The 16,131-nt window shown below is 58.6% G+C and overlaps 3 protein-coding genes across 3 annotated transcripts; 2 read left to right on the top strand and 1 right to left on the bottom strand.

Annotated features, from left to right (window-relative positions):
• BX661DRAFT_43621 (uncharacterized protein) lies at positions 1 to 925 on the top strand. The gene is made up of 2 exons (XM_051539168.1): positions 1 to 549; positions 639 to 925. Exons 1-2 carry the CDS (start codon positions 55 to 57, stop codon positions 771 to 773), a joined length of 630 nt encoding a protein of 209 aa, XP_051390143.1. The 5' UTR covers positions 1 to 54; the 3' UTR covers positions 774 to 925.
• Positions 926 to 1,678: 753 nt separating this feature from the next.
• BX661DRAFT_172303 (sterol 24-C-methyltransferase) lies at positions 1,679 to 2,794 on the top strand (the record flags this gene model as incomplete). The annotated part of the gene is made up of 1 exon (XM_051533771.1): positions 1,679 to 2,794. One exon carries the CDS (start codon positions 1,679 to 1,681, stop codon positions 2,792 to 2,794), a length of 1,116 nt encoding a protein of 371 aa, XP_051390142.1.
• Positions 2,795 to 3,004: 210 nt separating this feature from the next.
• On the bottom strand, positions 3,005 to 16,071 carry BX661DRAFT_185375 (uncharacterized protein). The gene has a single exon (XM_051536760.1). It carries the CDS (start codon positions 15,872 to 15,874, stop codon positions 3,068 to 3,070), a length of 12,807 nt encoding a protein of 4,268 aa, XP_051390141.1. The 5' UTR covers positions 15,875 to 16,071; the 3' UTR covers positions 3,005 to 3,067.
• Between the last annotated feature and the right edge of the window lie 60 nt (positions 16,072 to 16,131).

Genomic DNA, 16,131 nt, shown 5'->3' with positions numbered 1-16,131 from the left:
TTTCCAACAATTCCATCTCTTATACCCTATAATTCTATTTCATAAATAACAATAATGGTCTGTATAATTTGCTACGAATCGCTCTTCAAGAAGCACCACGAGCCCGCTGCTTCTAACATGCGTGTCCGGGCAGCAGACAACCGCCCAGCTGCCCTCAGCTGTGGCCACGTATTCCACAATAAATGCATTACCCAGTGGTTCACGACCTCAGACCTCCCAAAATGCCCACTCTGCCACAAGACAAGCACGGGCCCGGCCCTGACACTGTTTATCGGGCTTGATGAAGAAGACGCGTTCCACATATCGTCGAGCACAGGCAACAGCAGAGACAGCAGAGGCGGAGAGGTGTCGGCAAGCGAGCCGAGCGCGCAGCTCGGAGACCTGGCGGTGTCGGGGGCTGGTGGCTCACAGTATAATGCGCAGGATTTTGATCGGTTGGCTGCGCAGGTCGAGTTGCAGCGCGTTCAGCTGGATGCGGCAGTAGCCAGGAAGAGGGCGCTGCACAAGAAGCTCAATACCCTGTATGCGGATTTGGCTCGCCAGAGGAAGGTAAGCAATGAAACCACCGACGATCTTGACGCGAGAATCGCACTTACTCTTACACATCTGGATTTTTCCATGATCCTACATTGAATTAGGCATTGCCAAGGTGCAGAGCCCTTTCCTCGTCTGTATTTACTCATCCATTATCGCGACTAGTGCGAAGGACATGCTATTTTTATGAATATACAATTGCATTACCAAATGCAATGGACTGTGGTTGCCTTAATTAATTGACCATGATTCCTTAATTTCATCATGAGACGCGGCTCGCTTTCGAATGTTCTCTATCTTCTGATATCAGTGTGACTTTGCTCATGCAACAAAGCGCATCTTGAGTTTGCTTTTGTTATTGCGTATGGCAATAGTGTGCCATGAAGCTTCCCAAAAAACAATGGCATTATTCTCGCGCCATTGTGACCAGGAATGGCAATAGGACTATTTTAAACGTTAAATTGCATTAATTGATGCTGTGTTTGCTGGTGGCAACAGCACATTCTTCGCAAGGCTTGTAAACGATATGCTGTCCGCTCAACAATGGCTAACAACACACTATCGCCATTTGCCTATTTGCCTGATTGTTCCATCCTGGACCATTGTCCGCCTTTATGGCATTCCCAACCTAATCAAATACGATTTTTGATCAGTGGCAAAAAAAGAGCACCAACAAAAATATCTTGTGGCCAATTCGAGACAATAGTCTACGCTGAAACCAGTTTCATCTCAATTCCATTATTTTTTCCGCACTTGCGGAAAATCCGTATAGTATAAACATTTTTTGGAGATCGCCGTTTGCGCGACTCCGTTTGTAATGACCGCTTCTTATTTGTCAGAGGTTGTGCTACACAATTAAAAAATAAAAAGATAAATAATTCCCGAGCGCTTGGGCAGGACGTTTCATGGAACTAAAAAAACACCGTAATTCCGCATTTGGACTCAACAGCAACTCATTTTATCATATATCTATATGATGAGACGACCACGGCCGGGCTTCCGTTCTGGATGCTAATTTTTTTTGCTTTTGTACTCCTTTTTTCGTTCTATTTGCGCATCTTTATTCAACTGATATACATAGACATAAACATTTATCTTTATTGTTATTTCCAATCTCTAATTTCAAGCAAATTCGCTACTAAAAATGTCTCCCTCCCAGATTCTCGAACCCACCCCCGAGCTGTCCAAGGCTCTGCACGCTAATGTCGTCTCCGACCAGGCGTCCAGCTCCATTATCAACCGCCTGAAGAGCAAGAACAAGGAACTGCAGACGCAGTCGGTCAACACGTACCAGAGGTTCTGGAAGGACTCTGAGATCAACAACGAGGAGTCGCGCACGGACATGTACAAGACGCTGACTAACACGTACTACAACCTGGTTACCGATTTCTACGAGTACGGATGGGGAGAGAGCTTCCACTTTGCCCGCCGCAGCATCGGCGAGACACAACGTGAGAGTATCCGTCGCCACGAGCATATTCTCTTCAGTGCCGCTCGGATTGCCCCCGGCATGAAGGTCCTGGACGTCGGGTGCGGTGTCGGTGGACCTGCTCGCGAGTGCGTCCGACTTACCGGCGCCCATATCACTGGCCTGAACAACAACGACTACCAAATCCAGCGCGCCAACATTTATGCTGCCAAGCATAAGCAGGAGAATTTCTCTACCTTTGTCAAGGGTGACTTCATGGACATGCCGTTTGAGGACAACTCATTCGACGCCGTGTATGCCATCGAGGCGACCTGCCACGCGCCCGTGCTGGAGGGCGTCTACAGTCAGATGTACCGCGTGCTCAAGCCCGGAGGATACTTTGCCATCTACGAGTGGTGCCTGACGGACAATTTTGACGAGAACAATGCAGAGCACAAGAAGCTGGCTCTGGACATTGAGCACGGCGATGGTATTGCCAAGCTGTTTACCGCCAAGGTTGCCTTGCAGGCGGCCAAGAACGCGGGCTTTGAGCTCGAGATTGTTACGGATCTTGCTCACGAGACCGTTGCCGGTAACGAGATTCCGTGGTTTGCCGCCCTCGACATTGGTGTTGTCAGCTTCAACGGTATCCAGGGCTTTGCTCGCTCGCAGGTCGGCCGTGTATTTACCACCAATGCCGTTAAGCTGCTCGAGAAGGTTGGCATTGCCCCTGCTGGCACTGTCCAGGTCCAGGACGTCCTGCTCACTGCCGCCGATGCTCTAGTCGCTGGTGCCAAGAAGGAGATATTTACGCCCATGTACCTTATCGTTGGCCGCAAGCCCTTGAACTAGGCTGATACACAAACCTTATTCTCCAACTCGACCTTCACCCCTAAAAAGTATACAAGTATTTGTTATTTTCTGTTGTCCTATTTTTCACATATTTTCTAATTATAATGTCTATTCTTATCTTTAGAGCTTTGTGACAGAAACAGGGACAGAAACGGGAACAGAAACTGCATCTTGGAATCAAGATAAAAAAACCCACATTTTTTAGTTCACATAAAATATATATATATTAAAAAGACAAAACTGCACCATATTGAAGCTAAATAAAAAACCAGCTTACTGCTGCTGCTGGTCGCTGCTGCTGCTGCTACCATCCTTCTGTTTGGCACTATCCTGCGACGCTGCAGCAGACGGCCTGCGCTCATTGCCCGCTTCACCAGCCGAGCCAGAACCAGAACCAGGCATTGAAAGCGCAAACGGCGCCGCAGGGACCATGTCCAAGTGCATTGCTGAGTATGTAGGTCCTCTGAACCCCGCAGATGGTATCGAGGTTGGCTGAGAAACCTGCTGCGACCCGCTCCCCACAGCAGGTTCCGCAGTGTTGCTGCGCACAGTGGGGTTGCGCGACAGATTGGGCACCCGCTTGCCCATCAGTTTGCGCGGATCGAGAATCATGTGCTTTGACAGCGGCGCCTTCCCTTTTGCCGAGTGGATGGATGCTGCGTCGTCGATGGTGCCGTCCAGGGCCATTGAGTGGTTGCCTGCTGCTTGGGCACTGGCCGAGCCCGAGGCGTCCTCCAAGATCGGCTCCGAGACTTGCACAGACGGAATCCGGTACTGATCCAATGGCTGCAAGTAGCCGGGCCCGGTATTATCTTTGGAATCGGAAAACCCACGCTGCTGCATAGCCACACTGCCAGGGGTCCCTTCGCGCTCCGAAATGATGTTGTGCACGCTAGCTGCCATGTCCTCATCCACGCGGCGATCCATCTCGATCAGCAGCCGCCTTGCCTCCCAATCGGGCCCAAACGACGATTTGCTCCACGCCTTGCGGCTATGCAGCTGCCTGAACTTCTCCTTAACCAGCGCACCGGTGTGCTGGACCACCACAGACATATACTCCTTCTTGACCTGCATCAAGAGCTCATAGTAGGATTCGACCTGGTTGCGGAGTTCCAGCCGGGGCGCGTGGAACTCAAAGTCGCGCAAGTCTGTGATGTTGTTTGTCTTTTTGCCCTGGTACGAGATGCAAAGCGTGCTGCCGCCAATCTTGATATTTAAAAAGGTCTTATTGCTGCTCGCCCGCTTCTTCATCTGGTCCACTTGGTTGCGGTTGTCGCTGCTCTGCGATATGTTGATCATGCTGGTGTTGTCTGAAAACATGGAGAAGGGCGTGTTACGCCCTGACATGGTTGCCAGCAGGCCCGCAGAGACTGGCTGTGGCGATTGCGGCGATAGCTGCGACATGTGCAGGTGGGACCGCGGCAGTCGATCTTCAAACGTGGGCGAGCTGCGCACGCTCTCCTCAGTGGGGTTGCGCCGGATCATTCGGGTGGCAAGCAGGGACCGGCCACTGCCCTGCATATCGCCAAGCATGCTCAGACTGCTGCCATATGGACCCGCAGACATCGTTGTAGCGCCAGCACCAGCCGAAATTGCTGTTGAGGGAGTGCTTGGCATAGAAGAGCCCGCAGCGATCGGGATGTTGGCACTGGCTACCTCGCCAGAGCTAATGCTGGACACTGTCGGCCGGCGATTGCGCGCCACGCCAGACGCCATATCTGTATGGCTGCTGCTATTGCTTGGGCCACCGCCGCCGCCATTCGTATTTGCAGAGTCCTGCGGCGGGTACAGGTAGTTTATGAGCTTTTGGGCAATATCGTGCGAGAGCTGGAGCCGTAGCGGGAACAAATCGACCTCGAATCTTTCGACAATGCTAATGCCTCCGACAGGCGCTAGTTCGGACCACCGCACACGGATCATCTTTTCGACGCAGAAATCCGGACGCGGATGCTTTGGACGAACATAGGGGCCGACAAGATCGGTGAACATAGGGTTGGGCAAGCGATTGACAATATACAGCAGGTGGACCTCACTGAGCAGGTGCGTGGCCTGGTCCGATGTGGTCACAGCCTTGAGCGTGGCCCATCGCAGGGTCACGTCACACAGAGGTTGCCCGTCGTTCTCGAGCATGTGCCAGGTGGCCTTGCTAATAAACAGGTGGATGGTGCGCGCAATCGTGGTCTGAGCGCCCTCGCTCGACTGCATACAGGAGGACGACGACATCGACGACACCGACGTTGTGCTTGCGGCGTCGCCACGGTTGCGACCGCTGTGTACGGACGAACGCATGGCGTTGCCGCTGCTCTGCGCCGTATTTGCACGAGAGCGCAGGCGCGGAGGCAGCCCAGTTGATGGGCCCTGATCTGCGTCGGCAGCGGCGGCCTTGGTGGGAGCAGAGCTGACCGTCTGCCGCCGTGACTGTGCCTGCGCCGGTACTGAAGAGGTAGCGGTATCTCCACCGTTGAATGCAGGACTACCCTCCTGGTGGTGTGCGCTGCCACCCGCGTTTGAATTGGTATTGGTGGCAGTAGCAGCAGCACGCGCGTCGAGCCGTTTGTGCTGGCGCATCTGTTTCTGCGCTGTGCCAAAGAGATCCATGGCTGTACGAAGCTGCAACTCAAGCGCCCGACGGTGCCGATCGAGAGTCAACAAGGACATTGCGCGCGACTTTTGCAGCCCGGCATCAATATCGGCCGCAGCCGTTCGGCCGGCGTCGCGGAGCAAAACAACGTGGCTGCGCTGGATGGTGTACCAGTCCTGGATGATCGGCAGGCGCTCACGCAGGGCCTCCTGTGTGGCGCTGATGACGGTCAGCAGTCCGCGCAGATCGTCCATGTCCATGCCAAGCAGAATAGTGTTGAGATGGTCCATATACGCGGCCTTTTCGGGGTCGATAAACACAAGCAGCTCAGTGACGGTCTCGTAGACTGCGGTGTACTGCTCGGCAGTGCATGCCAGGTTGAGCTCGGGCAAAAAGACAGAGAAATGGTTGGCACGGTGAGACAGACCCTGTCCACTGCCGGCATTTCCTCCGCTGTTGTTGTTGTTCGATGTGGCGCCGCCGCCGCTATTGCCATCGTTGGCCACGCCATCGGCCTCGTTGGCAATGAACTCGTTGCTGTCGTCGTTGTCATCATTGCTGTCATCAGAACTATCGCACTCACCGTCCTCCTTGGCCTTATCTCCGTCATAATCACCGTCTCCAGACATGCCGCCAGAAGTATTGGGCCGCTCAGCTGAGCCACGGACCTCTGTGTTTTCAGCATCCATTGCAGCAAGATTCATATCGCTAGCCACCTTGCGCGTGCTGTCGCCCTGAATTCTGTGCGGGTTGGCCTTGTCATAAACAACCAAGCCGTTGTTCCTGTCCATCAGCCGCTTATACTTGCTCAGGTCTTCGAGCCACCAAGCCTTGCTGCGCTTCCTGCTGTTTGATCTGGTCTGACCACGGCCATCAAGCGTAAAGTCGCCGTCGCTATCGCTGCTGCCCGAATCATCCTTGGAACCACTCATTGCCGCGTCGGCTTCAGCCAGCTCGTCGAATATGCCACGGGCGCGATGCTTCCCCTGGCTCAGCAGCAGCTCAATGGGGATCCACGCAGGCCAGATGGCGCTTGGCTGCGACGCATCCCCTTCTGTCTGCGACCCGTATGTGCAATCGACAAAGTATGCCGCCTGGTGCTCAAAGTCGTTGCGTTTGGCTGTAAACACCTGCACATTCTCCAGCTCGACCAGACTCCTTGTCTTGACAATGGACTCGTCGTCAGGCGGCCGCATAAATGTGGCACCCGAGTCCAACAGCGTGTCCTCGCCGTGCGCCAGGGCATTGTCTAACTCGTCCTCATTGCACAAAAGGATGCGGTGCAACTGGACGCGCTCTGCCACGGCAATAGCCGAGGTTGTGCTGTTCTCGTCGACGCGCATGGACACTTGCGAGTTTAGGAACTCGACCAGGATGGAATAGTATGGCCGGTAGCGGATAAAGTCATCCCAGACGCTCTTCAGGCCCTTGTCAAACTTATTCCTGCCCACGCTGCGCTTAGACAGCTTGTAGTCCTCCTTGCACCGCTCCTTGGTCTTTTGCTTGCCCGCCTTGGACTTGTCCTGCTGCTGCCGCTGGTGCTTCTGCTGCTGCTTCTTCTGCTTGGACTTTTTGGACCTCCACAGAAAGCCGAGTCCCGATGAATCCTGCGTTGTCTTGGAGTTGACGGCGTCGTCCTTGAGTTTGTCGTGGCTGCGGAGCTTGCGCAAGAGATTTGGGATGTGCAGGCCGCCCGAGAGTCGCGATGACCCGGAGTTGACGCTGCTCTGGTCGGCGGACTGGCGACGTGGACGCGAGGGCCGCTCCTTGGGCACCGCCAGTAACGGTCCTGATCCAGCACCGTTGTCCACACCCGCGGTCTCCGACCCTGCAGTGACAGTGGATTCCGAGCAATCTCTGCCGACAACTTCACAGGTGTCTCTCGCCAGTGTTTCGGACGGCACACTGCCGCTGTCCCCTGTATACTTGGCTGACGTAGCCGTGCGCACGACCTTGGTCGCAGTCTCTGACAAGTAATACTCGATAGCTGTCAGACAGTCCTGGATGTACAAGAAGCGCATCAGTTCGTCGCGTACTTGACTGGTCCAAATCAAGTACCCCGAGTAGATCAGGCAGCGATGGCGGTACAGCGTGGCTAGGACCTTCTCAACCTCCTGTGTGTCACGGTCGAAATCCACATCTATCTCCTCCATGGCCGCTGTTACTGGCAGCTCCTGCGGAGCATTGCCCGGCGACCCGTCGATATCCGGGTCAACACCGAGGAAGCGCAGGCAGCGGTTGATCAGCTTACGCCTGGCGCCTAGCTCGTAGATATGCTCGGCGCGTCTGATCATCTCTTTTCGGAACTCGTCGCTGTGCCGGTTGGACGCGCGCTCGAATTCGCGGCTGAGGTGGGCTAACCCGGCTTGCTCCTGCTGAATGGCTGTTCCCAGCATTAGCTTACGCTTGCGCAAGAGCATTGCCTGTGTTGTGCGTGAGTCCCGCATAATGACATTAGGGTCGGGCCCGGTGGGCACAAGGCGGACCATCTGGATGTTGGTCAGTGCAGGCTCGATGGCGAGGCTGGGCTGCCGCTGGATATCCACTGGTGCGTAGTTGAGCGGCGATTCAGGCTGCGGTTGCTGAGAAGGAGAGGGCAGCGAGGGGTTGATGGACTGGCGCGAGTTGCTGGCAGTCAGCCGGCGCTGCCGCGAACGCGCAAGCTCCAAAAGATGGAAGGACGACTTGTACGACATGGCCGAGGTTGGGCTCTTCAGGTCGCTCGACGACTCGACTCCCGGCGCGTCAACAGTCGACTGATGAGCAGGAACAGCCGGGATGAGCGGCTGCAACTGGGGCGACGGTCCGGTAGACCCAACTTCTGAGGGCTGCCTGTGTTGCTGTTGCTGCTGCTGCTGCTGCTGGAGCAATAGGTTGCCAGAAGTGGGCTGTGTCGATGCTCGCTGCATAAACACTGCCGCCGGCTGGATGTTACCAAAAAAGCTGTGCTGTGACGAAATATAACCCTGTGTCGTCGCTGCCGTTGGCACTGGCGGCGGCCGACTACCCGTAGGGGCATCGTAGATTATACTGTCGTGGGACAAGTTCCTGCTCAGCGCCCAGGGCATCGAAGTATTGCGCCTGTGCAGGGCCGACCCAGCTCCCACCGAATCATCCGTCCTGTTTTTCGCAAGAGGCATGTTGCTCGCGGCGGTACCCGAATACGTACGGGCAGTGAGCCTCGCGGCATGTTTGACGTCGCTCAGCGCACGACCGCGCGGTGCACCCAAGCCGCGATACACCACGGGTTCAGCGCCTAAGTCTGCCTGGGCGCCAGCCACTGCATTGTCAAACCCAGCCAGCACAGGCGACACCGGCACGCCCTGTTGCTGCTGTTGTTGTTGCTGCGACTCGACGGACTCGCTGACCTTTGCACCACCATTGTCGAGAATCTCATCGAGTTTGTCACCAAACTGCGTCCACCCGGGCCGCTGGGTAAAGTAAACCATGCGCGGAGACCACAGGACGCACACGACGCTGGGGCTGGTAAACGTGGCCTCGCTGATATCGAGCTCCTTGAGGTCGCGGATACTTGTGCACGAAATCCAGCTCCGCTCAAACTCACTTAGTCCCGAAAGCGCACCATCGGCAAACCGCAGGCCGTTGACACGCGCACCACGCAAGAGCTCAGGCGCCAGCGGGTTGGCAAACAGGGGCATGCAGAAGGCCATCTGCGTGAGTCGCACGTCCAAGTAATCGATCTCCGTGCTGGCATCGCCCACGCCCCACCGCAGAGCCATGGTCTCCGTGGCTGCCACCTTGGGCCCTTCGGCTTTGCGCCTGGGTTTTTGCGCGCTGGTGTCTGCAGGAGGGTTGGACTGCACGCGAGAGGACCGCTTGTAATCAACGCCATTGCCGGAGGACGAGGACGAGGAGACGCCGTCCTTATCCGAAGCAGCGTCGCTCTTGGAACCGACCGTGAGTTTGACCGAGCTTTGCTCCAGGAGAAGGTTGAATGAGAACGAGTCAACCCGCGCTTTGAGCTCCCTTACGGTGCCTTCGACCTTAGCCCCGAGTGCCGCCGCGCCCTGCGCGCTCATATCGGATGGAGTTGGCGACAGGCCAATGTCCAGGTACTCATTGTTGTACCCCATCATGCCCATCTCCCTAGTCTCCAGCTCCTTGATCTCAAAATCTCTCTGCGAGTATGCCAGCTCGACATTTTTGAGGTCCAGAACCAGGCGCATACTCCGTAAGCACTTGCCCAGCTTATTGTCTGAAGTCTCAGTGAACGGGTACAATGAGCCCTTGCGCACGGGGAGCATCATGCGAGAAACGTACAGGGGCAGGTAGCGCTGGGTGCCCTCGATGGCGGCGGCAGAGGCGCTAATCTGGCACTGTGGTTTGGAATTGGACCTTCCAGCAGCGGCAGAAGCAGCAGCAGCAGCAGCAGTGGCGGCGGTCGGTGAGGGACGGGCTTTAGCCGCAAAAGCTGCAGGCAGAGTCGAGGCTGAGGCGTGCGGGGAAGCTGTGTCTTGGCATAGCGAGGGGAAGGGCACAAAAAAGAGATCCTGCGCCTTGGGACTGCGACGGCTATGCGTGTCCGCCCCAGCCGCAGCAGCAGAAGAGGAGGAGGAGAGCGGCGGGTGGCTCTGTAAGGTAGTCGCAAACAGAGAGTGCATGGGGGACACCAGAGAATCAGTGTCGTAGGCGGTCCACTTTCTGGGCGGCTTCTTCAGCACGCTTGCGTCCGGTGCCCGCAGCCTCAAAAGCGTCTGCGACTGCGCCGCACACTCCCTTGTACCCGCGGGCTCAGATGACAAGTACATGTCCGCGAATGCTCTCTGCTTTGCCGCCGCCTGCTGCTGCTGCCCGGACGAAGCCTTTATATCGGCCTTGCTGTCGGTAAACGGACACAGCAGGCTGATGCTGGTGTGCAGCTTGGAGCTCCGGTACCCTGTATACGCATCGGTGGTTCCGAGAAGAGCGGCCGCGCGGGCGCTCTCAGGCGCAATCGGCTGCACCTCCCAGTGGTTATGGCGGACGCCGGCCGGGTCCGGCGGGATATACGACGAGAGCCCAATGCCGAGGCGCACGCCGCCAGACAGGTGCAGGAGCACCTTAAAGTATAGGCGGTCCATGCTCTGCGTCACAAACGTGTACCGCGCGCTGTTGTCACTGCCGATGCTGTGCAGCAGGTCAGCGTAGGCGCGCTTCCACAGCAGAGACTCGCCGCCCTGGTCCATCATCTGGTTAATTTCCTCAAGCGTCGGAGTCATGTCCGTCGACTCCGGGCGCTGGCTGTCCATTGACTTGAGGATGGCCGACTGCCGGTCAATGATAATGGGCACACCCATCAGGAACTCCTCGCAGCGCAGCCGCATGAACTCGCCCAGCGCTGCCGACGGCGGTGCGCCTTCCTCGGTGGGCACTGAGTAGATGCCGCGGCCGGACTCTTTGTCCCAGAGGTCGCTGCCTGGGAACCCCTCGTTTAGGCAGATGCGCACACCGCCGCGCATTGTGAACAGGTAGCTGCCGGGTTTCTGCGTGACCTGGTACGGATCGCGGCCATCCAGAGCCAAAAAAAACATTTGGCCGCGCTCGCTGCCCAGCGGCGGCTGCTGTTGTTGCTGCTGCTCGTTGGTTGGTATGTTCAGATACAGATTGTCCACGTCTGGCGACGCCGGCGCCTGCTGCTTCTGCTGCTGATTGGCAATGCAGGGACGCAGGGGCGCGTCAATCACGGCCATGCGGCACTTGAAGTGCATCCGCGAGCGCAGCTTGTCCCACCAGGGCAGGCTGGGGCTGACGTCGGCGCTCTTTGACGTCACGGACTCGAGCCGCTGCATCAGCGCCGAAATGACTGGCTGGTAGCTCGCGCCCCACGCCGACATGATGGGCAGCGGCGGCAGCCGGGCCTGCAGATGCGTGCGCTGCGGCGACTGCAGGTCGGCGGGAGGAGCGTGCGACGGCGCAGAAAACATCATAATAGACATTGTGGCAAAGACTCGCGGGAACTGCAGGGACTTGCACAGGTACCAGCCGACAGTCGGCAGTTCGATACCGGACTGGCTGGACCGCGGGCCGATGGGGATGTAAATCGACCGGAGCGATCTCTCGTGGGCGACGCGCTCGGCAATGAGCAGGCTGCCGCTGATCTCGACTCCACCGTAAAAGTCCTCGTAGCTTGTACACATTTCTTCCCTGGGCTGCGTCTCGTGGCGGTAGGGGTCGGGCACGCGGAACAGCGGGAAGGGGAAGTCGCGCAGCTGCATTCGGATGTCACCGCACTTGATGCGCAGCCGCATTGGCACCAGCGTGGCCCACTTGAGATTGTGCGGCGTTGCCGGGTCGAGGTAGCGCAGGTACGCCTCAATTTGGTTGAACTCCAGCAGGGAGAGCGGCGTGTCCAGCCGCAGCCACACGGGCGACATGACCAGGCGACAGAGCGGCGCCGGCGGATGCGTCCACGACCCAGGCACGTAGTTGTGTGGCAGCTGGCCGGGCTGCTCGCAGTGGCTGCTGGCCCGTGGCATGTCGAAGATCTCGCTGAAATACATGCCTTCTGCTGACCCAGCCTCGGACCCACCCTGCGGCTGCTCCGGCTGCGGCTGCATCTTGCGGCGGATTGCACGCACCCACTCGCGCGACTCCACCAGCATCAGCCGGTTGTGCGCCGCGGCAATGTCGGCGGCAACCAGGTCAACCATGCGCTGGTGCTGGCTCGGCGCAGACTCTGCCGGGTCGTCTATGTCCTCGTAGCCATCGTCGCTCTCGTCCAGGCTCTCCTGCGACACCGTCGTGTACGACCGCACGCGGCCCTCATGCTCCGGCATTTGCGTCACCTTGGACACGTCGTGCATGCTCAGCGAGACCAGCCCGCGCGGCGCCGGCGGTGGAAGGTCGTTGCGCGAGTTCGAGGACGCGAACGTGCGCGCGCCCGCAATCATCGGCGGTCTGCGATGCTGTTGCTGACTCTGGCTCACGGGCAAGCGTTCAAAGGAGCCACTGAAGGTCCCTGCGCCCTTGGCGCCCTTGCTGGCCCTGCCACTGCTGCTGCCGCCGCCGCCGCTGCTACTGGTGGGCTTGTGCGATGTCCTGCTGCGAGCGTGCTTGGCGGATCCAGCGGCGTTGTCCCGGTGAGCCCGTTTTCCCTTTGCTATGGTTTCAGTCAAGACAAACTCCCGCTCGCGCCTGGTCTGCAGCTCCTCGGCCTTGGTCTCAAAGGCCTCCAGGCGGCTGAGCCGCTCCCGCTGCTCGTGCGAGCCGACCTGGTATATCCTTGCGAGAGCCGTCTCAAAGGGATCATCGTGCACCATGATGGTAAACTCGGGCCCGTGGAAGTCAATCGTCGGTACGTCGTCTGGCTCTGTCAGCGTTGGCGGTGGCGGCGCAGCCACTGTGCTGAGCGACCGCAGCGGTGGAGGCACAAAGTGCCGCGGATTGCCCAGGGCCGTCATCAGTGACTTGGCAGTCACCACCGGCTTGGTTCCGGCCACCCATGTCTCGGAGTGCGGCGGTGGCGGGTAGCATGTGGTGATGGATTTGCGCGCGATGCGCTTGCAGGCCTTCTGCAGAAGCAGGTAGCCGTCGATGGTTTCGGCCATGTTGTACCGGTGGCCAAAGGCCATGGCGGCGCGCTCAAACACAATGTCGATTTTGCTGTACGTTCCGTTGCTGCGCACGCCCTGGGCGGCACCTAGGGCCTGCTTCTTAGCCTTGCACGGGAATCGCATGGCCATCTGGCACTGCTTCATGGACATCAACGGCTGCATCGCCAGCCTCTTCAGCTGGCCCTTGGGTGTCGATGATCCGTACATGGTCACCAGCGGCCCGCCCAGCTTGATAACCATGTCGCCTTCGGTACTCTGCTGCGTCTTCTCGATAGTGAACTGAACCTCAGGGATCTTGAGCCTCATCTCGGGACTCTGCCTCCCCTCTTCGGCAGTCATGTTGGCCCCGATGCACTGGGCCAAGCCCTGGTCGAGATTAAAGTACGCCGGCAGAACAAGGTCACCGTGAAGGTCCAGCAGCGCGCTCCTAATGCTCACAAGCACGTCGTTCGACGACTCCTCGGGCTCATCGACCTGCTGCATGGCCATCCGGCGGCCAAGCTTTTTGCGCCTGAGCCAGTATTTTACATGACTCATAAAGACAGACCAGCGGTAGACCGATCTCACGCCCGTGGTGGCTGTGAAAGCAACCGTCTCCAGATCATACACCGTGCGCGACCTGCCCTGCGCCAGGTGCCGGCTGCCGATGCCGAGCTTGGGCTGCATCAGCACAATGTGCCGCTGCACAGAGTCTGCCCCGTATCCACACAAATCTGACACGACAAAATCCTCCACACCGCACTGCGTCTGTTTTGGATTTTCGTCGGCGGGCTGCGCCGAATAGGCGGGCACAGCCGAAAGGAGAAACATGGTGACGCGCTGGCACTCTAGATTGACCGTCATCGGGCCGATATCAGGCCGAAGCCCAAAGACATGGGGGGACTCTATGGATCCGCCATTGAGCCGCACACAAAGGGCGCCTGCGGCCAAACACACCTGCGTACCGTGCTCAATGCCGCTCAGTACATCCTCCTCGTTGTCACATGCCAGAACGCTCATCCGCAGACTGTCAAAGGCAATCCGCAGCGTGGCCGCTGCTGCTCTTCTGCGCTCCCCCACGGGTGCCAGCTCGGAGTCGTCAGGCTTGGATGACTCTGGGATTTTGTACTCGGTCCCGGCAATGTGCATGAGCTGGGTGGCCAGCCAGAGGGGCTGCATCGAAAGCCAGTGCCGGAAGTCGTACTCGCGCAGCATACCGCCCACGTCGCCGACATCTGCCTCGATATCGGCGTTGATGCGTGGCTTCGAGTCGGTATCGGTGGCAGCGGCGCTAGTTGCACCGATGTGCAGGTTGACAAGGCCGCGGGCCCTGACACCGCACTTGGCAATTAAAATCTGGCGCTTGCTCTGCTGCTGCTGCCCCTGCGACTGTGGCGGCAATGGAGTGCTGGCGGATTCGGGTGCTGTGTCCTCCCATTGGGCGCCAATAGGACTTGTTGAAAGCCTGAACTGGATGGTTGGCCTCAGCGCGTCACCAGCACTAGCATCACTACCAGCGGCAGCATCCAAAAGCGGATCATCATTGCGTTCCAAGCAGGCGTCGCTCCCAGCGCCAGTCACAAAACTATCCAAGCTCGACGAGCTGCCCCTCTCCCCACACCGCCTACCCAAGGCATCAAGACTCCAGGACAGATGGCACTCCAAATGCTGCATCCTCAGGGCGACGCACTGCAAATTCTCCTCTTGGGCGGTTGCTGAAACATGCGGACGCACAGCATACAGCGCGCGCTCCACCGCCACATGCGCCTTGACGTCGGCAAACATGAGGCTGACCAAGGCATTCATGCGGAAACTCATTATGCCGCGGGTCTCGCGCTTGTCTTGGGACAGAATACGGCGCATGGCGCGGGCGCGATGTCCGATGTGCGCGATCCATGCTTTGGCCTCGTCGAAGGCCAGCTGTGTCTTCAGATCCAGCACCAGCTCAGGCCGCCCGATGTCCAGGGAGAACAGCGGTTGCGGGCTCGGCCGGTGCGTCAGGTCCTCGGACAGGAAGGCCGACATCTCGCCGAACAGCGTACAGTGCCGCAGTCGAAACCCCGCCGCCTGCGCATCGAGCTCCTCCGCCCGCCTGTCAGGCGTCATCGACGGCGTGCGCAGCGCCAGCGCTTGGACAGTGCCCGAGGCCACGCGCACAAAGGCTGTCGAGTCCTGCGACCGCCGCACAAAGCCAGTGTCGCCAGGCCACCCGCCCGACGATGCTGCCAGTCGGCCGCCGCCGACCGTTGACTGCGCGGCGCTGGTGATTGCGCCCCACAGGTACCCGGCGCCAACCTCAATGTTGCGCTGCCGCCACCGCAGCATGCCGGGCGCGCACACGGGCAGCGAGCGCGCCGGCGCGGCTGGGGCCAGCGGCAGGTCGAAGACAAGCTCAGTTACGCGTAACGCAATTCCCACATGTTCCAGCCGCAGCTTGCTGAGGATCTCGTGCAACTGGAAGAACATGCGATGCACCTGCTCGTGCGCCTCAGCCGCGGCCTGCTGCGTACCGCCATTGGCTGCCACCGCGTCGCTGGGCTCGTCGCCGCTGCCCGCGTCCGAGGCAGGCGGCATTGACTCGGGCGACTCGCTCTCGGCGGCATATTGCCGGAGGACGTTGGCCAGATGCGCGTTGAGCGCCCGGATGCGGCGCACGGACATGGATGACCGCACGGTTGGCGCGAGCAGCATAATGGCGACTTCGTCGAGCAGTGGGCCGATGATGCCGGCACGCACGTGGGTGAGCCCAAACTCAATGCTCTGGTCGACCTTTTTGGGCAGCCCCCAGAAGGTCGTGATGACGTCGTTGCGAATCGTGCACCGTTGGCAGTCGATCGCCGGGCCCTTGTGGTGAGAGCTGTCTGTGGGCTTTTGCGCGAGCATATCCTGCATGACGAGCATCTTGACCAGCTCCCAGCGTGAGTTCATGTGCTTTTGTGCGCCCTCGATGCCTGGGAACACGCGCATGCCGCTGACCTCCAGCGCGATCGTCGAGAGGTACTTGAGGCTGCGGTCGCGCTGCTGCTGCTGGTTGTGCTGCTGCTGCTGGCCTTGCTGCTGGTCTTGGTACTGGTCTTGGTGCTGGTCTTGGTGCTGGTCTTGGTGCTGGTCTTGGTGCTGGTCTTGGTGCTGGTCTTGGTGCTGGTCTTGGTGCTGGTCTTGGTGCTGGTCTTGGTGCTGGTCTTGGTGCTGGTCTTGCTGCTGGTCTTGCTGCTGCTGTTGTT

Source organism: Kickxella alabastrina, assembly GCF_025024165.1.
Source record: "Kickxella alabastrina strain RSA 675 chromosome Unknown BX661scaffold_18, whole genome shotgun sequence".
Taxonomy (NCBI): Eukaryota; Fungi; Kickxellomycota; class Kickxellomycetes; order Kickxellales; family Kickxellaceae; genus Kickxella; species Kickxella alabastrina.
The sequence above is the reverse complement of the archived record's forward strand: the minus strand, read 5'-3'. Positions and strand labels throughout refer to the sequence as shown.

Bases quoted from the DNA above. Each gene is read 5' to 3' on its own strand.
- BX661DRAFT_43621 (XM_051539168.1), top strand. From the start codon at position 55: ATGGTCTGTATAATTTGCTACGAATCGCTCTTCAAGAAGCACCACGAG. The intron at 550-638 runs GTAAGCAATGAA...ACATTGAATTAG, and splicing joins ATTTGGCTCGCCAGAGGAAG to GCATTGCCAAGGTGCAGAGC.
- BX661DRAFT_185375 (XM_051536760.1), bottom strand. From the start codon at position 15,874: ATGCGCGTGTTCCCAGGCATCGAGGGCGCACAAAAGCACATGAACTCA.